At 33.4% G+C, this 7667-nt stretch overlaps 2 protein-coding genes across 5 annotated transcripts in view; one reads left to right on the plus strand and one right to left on the minus strand.

Moving 5' to 3' along the window:
* Positions 1–7667, minus strand: part of elof1 (elongation factor 1) — a 28950-nt gene that overhangs the window by 2028 nt on the left and 19255 nt on the right. The window contains exons 1-3 of one of the 2 annotated variants that reach the window (XM_079819711.1): positions 807–878; positions 161–287; positions 9–79 (exon numbers count right to left, since the gene is read on the minus strand). In XM_079819711.1, the coding sequence (XP_079675837.1) occupies positions 9–79; positions 161–276 (187 nt within the window). In that variant the 5' untranslated portion in view covers positions 277–287; positions 807–878. Of the gene's footprint in view, positions 1–8; positions 80–160; positions 288–806; positions 879–7667 lie in introns of those variants that run through there. The other variant, XM_079819710.1, reaches the window with a different exon arrangement.
* tmem205 (transmembrane protein 205) lies at positions 2564–7223 on the plus strand. 3 transcript variants are annotated; one of them, XM_079823385.1, is made up of 4 exons: positions 2564–2681; positions 5040–5148; positions 5248–5411; positions 5486–7223. In XM_079823385.1, the coding sequence occupies exons 2-4, from the start codon at positions 5049–5051 to the stop codon at positions 5786–5788; spliced, it is 567 nt and encodes a 188-aa protein (XP_079679511.1). In that variant the 5' UTR covers positions 2564–2681; positions 5040–5048; the 3' UTR covers positions 5789–7223. The 3 variants fall into 3 exon arrangements, with proteins under 3 accessions (XP_079679511.1, XP_079679513.1, XP_079679512.1); XM_079823387.1 differs by having other exon boundaries at positions 2678–2749; XM_079823386.1 differs by lacking the exon at positions 2564–2681 and adding an exon at positions 2782–2888.

The following is a 7667-nucleotide window of genomic DNA, read 5'->3' on the forward strand; positions in this document are numbered from 1 at the left end:
AAGGATACAGGTTATCGGTGTCTGGAATTCTTCTAGACACACAGTACACGATATTATCCCCGTATTTCGACTTCTTTCCCTGGAACGAAGTAAAATCGTTAGTGGTTGTTTTGTTCAATTCAACAGATATGCATAAGTGTAACGAGTAGTTTATTCTTACATCTTAACGTCGCATGATTTCTCGTGGTTACAGAAGGGGCAGGTAAACTGGGTGTCCAGGTTTCCCGTCATCTTTTTCTTAGGAGGTGGTTTTCTCTTGGACTTTCTGCGTCCCATCTTGCCAAAAGCTTCATGGAGGAGGGGGAGAAAACATACAAAATTAGGTCAAATAATAGTAATAGTTAGGTAAAACTTTGAATGTTTATAAAACACGAAAGGGATTATTCTTCTGTCACATACACAGAAGCACAGCCTTGAGGTTTACAATATAAACACAGATCATGCTAACCTTCGTGTAATGACATTCAGCATCTCAAAGTAATGTAAAATTCATTTATGGCAACATATTCAACCACGCTAACGGGTCACAAATAAAAAAAGAGATTAATATTCAAACTGGTGTATTTCTAGCTGGTATGTGTCTTTTGTTATTCGGATTTTACAGTTTTGTGATATTTAGGTACTCGAAGCTCTTAAGAGTTTGAAGTTAGACAACACATACAGAGAAAAACATACACACACAATCAGTAAAATGCAACTATAATGAAACCCATATGGTCAAAACTCCCACGATAAATACGCGCATTTCAATAAGACATTACAATGCCTTCGGTACAAAAGAAAAACAACTAAAACAAATCCCTTACCAAACTGTGATTAACGTGAAGCAACTCTCGGGGAACAACAGCTCACACTGCCTGCTGCTGAGGATAAACAGAGCATTTACTTCCGCTCGGTCACATGAGTTTAGAAGCGGGTCAGAGCTGAGCGCCCTCTAGTGTTGGACACCGGAACTACAGCATGACTCGACATTACGGTTTTTTTGTGAGAGCTAAAGTAAACAATGAATGATAGGAGAATTAAACATTACGGACAAAAAATGTGACCACAAATATTTAAATAAACCTTTCAAAGGATATATATATATATATATATATCATGATTATGATAGGAAGATAAAACTTAAAATATTAGATAATCCAAAAGGAAAACATTGGAAATCTATAAAATGGCCAACACCCAAAGTAAAGGAAATGCAATTTAAAATTCTTAACAACTACTATCCATCTGCGGAGACACTGAGGGGTAGATTTGGTTTTGAAGTTGACCCTTGTGACTTTTGTCATGAAAACCCAGAACGAACAGAGCATTTATTCTTCCTTTGCTCCGTTAGTTTTGGCGAGATGTAAGGCGAGTTAGGCCTACACAGCTGGTTAAATAATAAAATTAGCGAACTTGAACTATTTACAATAGAAGATATTCTTATTTATAACTCTAAACTGAAGAGGGATCTTTCACTTTTGATTAACCTCATCATCATTATGGGTATATACCACATTCACAAAAGTAAATGGAAAAAAAACAATTGCCAAATGTAAACTGTTTTAAAAATGAATTTCGTATGTTATTATTCTCCTTGAACCTTGTAAAAAAAATCTAAACAATCTGTAGAAGCTATTTGTTATGCTGCTGAAATGTTTTTGATCCTGTAACACATATTATTTATTTTGAGAACAATGCCTTTTTTTTCATTGTCAATCTGCATTGTTTTGCCTTGCCTGTTGTCTCTTATGCTGCTGTCTCATCGAGAGTTTGTAATAAACATTAAAATAAAAAAATAAATAAAAAAAATAAAGTAAAAAATGCACTAATTCAATGAAATTCGGTGTGCATTTTATGCATATTTTATATATATATATATATATATATATATATATATATATATATATATATATATATATATATATATATATATATATATATATATATATATATATATATATATATATAAACGAAATGATTCTACGTTTATGCTCTTATAAATGCTTGGTTAAATCCCGTTAAACATTAGAAAGGCAACAAACTAGAAAAATAATACGTCTATATTATTATCAAAAGCATCTTTTTTTATTATACTCTTATAAACAAATGTTGTGTTGAATGTTTATTTTATTTTATGTTGTCCTGCTTTTATATTAATATGTTGAGTTTGACGTTACCAAGCCATATTCCTTATAAATCCCGACCAATAAACTCCTAAAAGGCAAACACTTTTCACGTCTTTAGTATTATCAGTGTTGAACTTGACAACTAAACTCAATTTAAAGCGATATTAAAATGTAAATAAAATAATAATAGAAATAACATACAAAAAAAAGCTGAAAAGCCTAACGTATGAAAAAAGCTAACTCTAAATATTATGGTATTATAGAGTCAGTGTTATAACCTAAGGTTTAATTGATATGCATTGATTATTTCATGTTTGTTATCTGTTAATTAGTCCATTTTGGGTGGGCATTAGAAAGACAAGCAGCTCCTTGCATCATGATTGGATGACATGCGTTCATCTGTTTGAATAGTAGAGCGTGATTGGATGTTGTCTTAATGGAGGCGGGACTAACAGGGTAGGCGTGATGATCAACAACAACTGGAGCAACAGAAATTGTGTGTAGATGACAAGACGAGCTACAGGTTTCTTCGAAAGACCTGCATAAAGAGAGAAAGAGGCTCACTAATATCGGGTATGTATTTTCTGTAAGCCGACAGAATTCACCCTGAGAAGGAAATTGCTTCAGTGTGTCATGCTTGCGTAAGTAACAGAAATTGCGTGAACGACCATCACGGAAGTCTTGAAACGTGCTGTTGTCATTCCTGTATTAACGGGACAGAAAGTAAACAGATGTACATTTTATTAGTGGATCCAAAAATATAAGCGACCAGGATCATCGGTAAGGGTCACAGGCTCAAAAATTACAGGCTCTCGTGTTGCAATTGCATGTTGTTCTCATTTTATCATCAGTCTAGCACAAAACTCCTCTTATCTATACGGACCATTTGGACACACTTGAAATGTATCTGCATGCATAGAAGCGTGTGTATGTGTATGTGTATGTGTATATATATATATATATATATATATAAGTCTGTGAAACGCTTGCAGAATATAGGATTCCAAATTGTAAGTTAAATAGGTATAAATGTTCCCTATTTCCATTATCAATTAAATTATTGAACAAGAAGTGCTGAATTGGGGGATGTAATGCAATGGGCACCATGAAATATTTTAGTGTAATATTTAGTGTTGTGTACATGTGTATTTCTAACTAATGTTTTTTTTTTTTTTTCCTCTCTCTCTGATTGTTGTTTCTATGCTTTATCTGCAATCTTGATTGCCTAAGATAAATTTCTCCTAAGGGAGATAATAAAATAGAAATACTAAATACTAATGCTAATACTATACTAGAATCTGTGAAAATATGAATAATTGTATCTCTAAAAGAGGGATCATACAAAATGCGTGTAATTTTTTTATTTAGTACCGTCCTAATTAAGATATTTTACATAAAAACATTTTTACATTATAGTCAGAGGCGGACAGTAGTGAAGTATTTTTAAATTCTACTCGAGTACGTATTTCAAGTATTATACTTTAACACAGTTTTTCTTTGGACAACCTTTACTTCACTTCTTTCCAAAGCATAATGTCGTACTTTTTACTGCACTACATTTCATAAATACTTACTTTAATACTTAATTACATAAAAAATGTAGTACTGTAGTTCTTACTTTTACTCAAGTAAAACTTTGAATTGCTTTTACTTGAGTAAAAGTATACAGTACTACATTTATAATGTAAATAAATATTAAATGATATTCAATATGAAAGTTAGTGCTGTAAAAATTACAATATTATGTTTTGGAATGTTGTGAAGTAAAACTTTACCAAAGAAGAGCACTGATAAAGTACATGTACTTGAAAAATAAAATTACTTGGAAAGTAAAAGTACTTCACTACTGTGTGCCTCTGCATATAGTCTGAATTTATTCAAATGACCCCATTCAAAAGTTTATGAACCATTGATTCTCAGTGCTGTGTGTCGTTCCCTGGATGATCCACGGCTGTTTTTATGTTTTGTGATGGTTGTTCTTGAGTCCCTTGTTTGTCTTGAGCAGTTAAACTGCCCAATGTTCTTCAGAAAAATCCTCCAGGTCCTGCACATCTTTTGCATATTTGAACCCTCTCCAGCAGGGACTGTACGATTTTGAGATCCATCTTTTCAGACTGAGGGCGATTGAGGGACTCAAACTATTTAAAAAAGGTTCAAACATTCACCGATGCTCCAGAAGGAAACACGATGCATTAAGAGCCGGGGGTGAAACTTATTGAATTTGAAGATCAAGGTAAATTGTACTTAATTTATCTTCCGGGAAACATGCAAGTTGCTTCTGAAGGGCAGTACTAAATGAAAGAAATTGATATTTAAACAAAATAAGGAAAATTTGGACCTCTTCATCCTGCTCAAAAGTTTTCACCCCCAGCTCTTAATGCATTGTGTTTCCTTCTGGAGCATCAGTGAATGTTTCAACCTTTTTTTTAGTAGTTGTGTTTGAGTCCCTCAATGTGAAAAGATGGATCTCAAAATCATGCAGTCCCTGCTGAAGAGGGTTCAAATGTGCAAGAGATGCTGGAAAACTGAAGAATTTGCAGGACCTGGAGGATTTTTCTGAAGAACATTGGACAGTTTAACTGCTCAAGACAAACAAGAGACTCGAGAACAACCATCACAAAACAAAAAAACAGCCGTGGATCATCCAGGGAACGACACAGTTATTGAGAATCAATGCTTCATAAACTTTTGAGCAGGTCATTTTAATAAATTAAGCTTTTTTTTTTTTTTTTTTGTCTTGTGGACCATATGTAAACTTTATGTAAAATGCCTAATGTTTGTATTTTGTTAAAATTATTCACATTTTCACAGATTCTGCAAGTGCTTCACATACTTTTTCTTGCAAATGTGCATCTTTATGTATGCTGATGCAGGTTTTTATGACCCCTTTATTTGAAATGTGCTGATTATTGATTGATTTTCACTTTTCAGAAGTTAATTATGGCTACAGAGGGTGACCCAACTGACTTTGTGAAAGTGCTTCACCTCCTGGTGATTTCGTTCACCTGGGGAATGCAGGTGTGGGTGTCTTTCATAGCAGGTACACTAATATACACACAAGTGTTATGTTACTTTCCTCAATTTATTATGTTATCTTAAAGCATGCCGTATTGGTCCTAATTGCGTTCTTCGCTCTCAGGATTTGTGCTGATCTCCCAGGTATCCATGCACACGTTCGGCCTCGTGCAAAGCAAGTTGTTCCCCGTTTATTTCTACTGTCTGATGGGCGGTAATGCAGTCAGTCTGGCCATATATGCCGTGTACCACCCTAGAGAACTGCTGGACTGGCACGAGGGCATACAGGTGACCCATCCAAACTTTACGCATTCGTTTGTTCCCCACTATCATGCCCCTCTCACACTCTCTATTCTTAACAGATGAGTCTGTTCTTTGTGGCCGTGATCTTGGCCGGTCTGAACGCGCAGTGGTTTGGTCCGTCTGCCACAGAGAGCATGCTGGTCATGCAGGAGATCGAGAAGGAACATGGTTTAGGAGGTCAGGTGGGTATGAGCTCCAACAAGGAAGGATACGCCAAACTGCGTGAGCAGGACCCCAAATACAAGGAGCACAGAACCACCTTCTACCGTTACCATGGTCTGTCTAACCTCTGTAACCTCATAGGCTTTATCTCCACCACCATCAATCTCATTTACCTGGCCCTCCATTTGGGAACTATATGAGTATGAGAGCGTACAGACAGACAGATATTTTTAACCATCTATCAGTTTTGTATAAGAATAATGCGTGTAGTTTTTATGCAACAAGAGTGTTTCGTGTTCTTTACGAATAAAAGGACCAAATGTAGACCCAAAAGTGAACTGAGTGAAAAGTTGATTTTGTGTTCACACTGTCCCTTAAAGTGGAGTCAGATCTCTTTTTAGTTCATTTTATTTGTGACTGGGTTTCAGTCTATCCCATTCACACTAGAATATTATTATTTTAATTATAATATTATCTCTTCTTTTATATATATATATAAATATAATGTTATTAATAAACTGAATAAATTCAATAAAAATGATAATCTTCTGCCATTTTTCTTCACTTTAAATGAAAGGCAGGCTGAAAACCTTAGCCTTCTTTTTTTTTTGCATTGAACTGAAGAGTGTGTTTGTGACTGTTTTTGTTTCAACTGTTCATTGTTAGTTAATGTCAGATCACGTATGTTAAATAATATTAACAGATAAAACTTTTGATCTTAATAATGTATTACTAAATGTTGAAATGACCTAAGATTAATAAATGTGATATTTTTCGCAGTTAGTGTTAATTAACTAAATTGTCAACAAATAAAATCTTTTTTTAAAGTTTTACAAAAAAAATCTATATGTAAAGGCGTATTTCTTGTGAACTGCTTTGAAAGTATATTTTTAGTTGTATTATTATTATTATTATTATTATTATTATTATTACGGCTGTTCACAGTATTTTTACTGTGAATATATTTTAAATGTTTCAAAGTGGGAAATTGCACTGAATTTTGTTTAATTATAAACAGATTCTCTATTTAGTGATAATATAGATGTTTATGATTGTGTTTTGGTAAATATGAACTATAATTCTTATCTGTTTTTGCCTTTATGCCTCACAATGTGAACTCTTTTACAGTATTTTCCCACTAGAGGGCTGTTTGTGGAAACACTTGTGGAAATAAGAGGACCAACTTTAGGCTTGACGATCATAAAAGGCTGTTTATATTTGCATCTATATATATTTTATATTTGTATATTTGAATGACACTAAAATGGTAATTAATCTCTATGGAAAAGCAACAGTGTGAATCTACAGAAAATGAACCTTTGATCATCTTTGTAAACTTGTTTGAACAGCAAAGTAAACTTCCTGTTATGACTGTGGACATGGAAAAGAGCTGTTGAAGATTCAATACATGCTAATGTACTTTTGTGTTGTTGTTTTTTTGTGTGTGTGTGTGGCATATTCAAGCCTTTGCTGTGAAGATGTGTTGATTATTTTTAATCTTTAGTTTTTATTTTTGTGTCCATTTTTGTATGATTTGGATTGACCCTGAACAAACATCTATTCAGAAATACCAAAACAACTACACTGTATTTAGCTCAAGTTGAGTTTTTAAATAAAAATAAATACATTTTAAGTGGTCTGAAAGAGTTGTTTCAAGCATTGTGACGGTTTTTATTTGCATTTACTGCTTGCTTACCACAGTGACTTACAAGTATAATCACTAGTTAGAACTGACACTTGCAACAACAACAAAAAAAATCTATTGAGACTTGAGTGACTAAAACAATACAAGGAAGAGATGTAAATGTATTGAAGAAAGAAAACACATTTTAAGTGATGATACCATATTCACAATAACGTAATACCTTTTATAATTATGACTCATTCAGTGCCATTTAACAGGTGGAATCAATGAAACTAGATGTGCATTTCATGAGTTAGGATTTGAAATTGTATACAAACTACAGGAAGTAGGCTAATGGCATCCTGGGAAATTAAGTTTTTTTTTTTTTCATCTTAGTCAATTTAATGAAAGTTTATTTATTAAATAATAAATTAATGGTATAAAATGTATCTATT

Source organism: Gobio gobio, assembly GCF_949357685.1.
Source record: "Gobio gobio genome assembly, chromosome: 1".
Taxonomy (NCBI): domain Eukaryota; kingdom Metazoa; phylum Chordata; class Actinopteri; order Cypriniformes; family Gobionidae; genus Gobio; species Gobio gobio.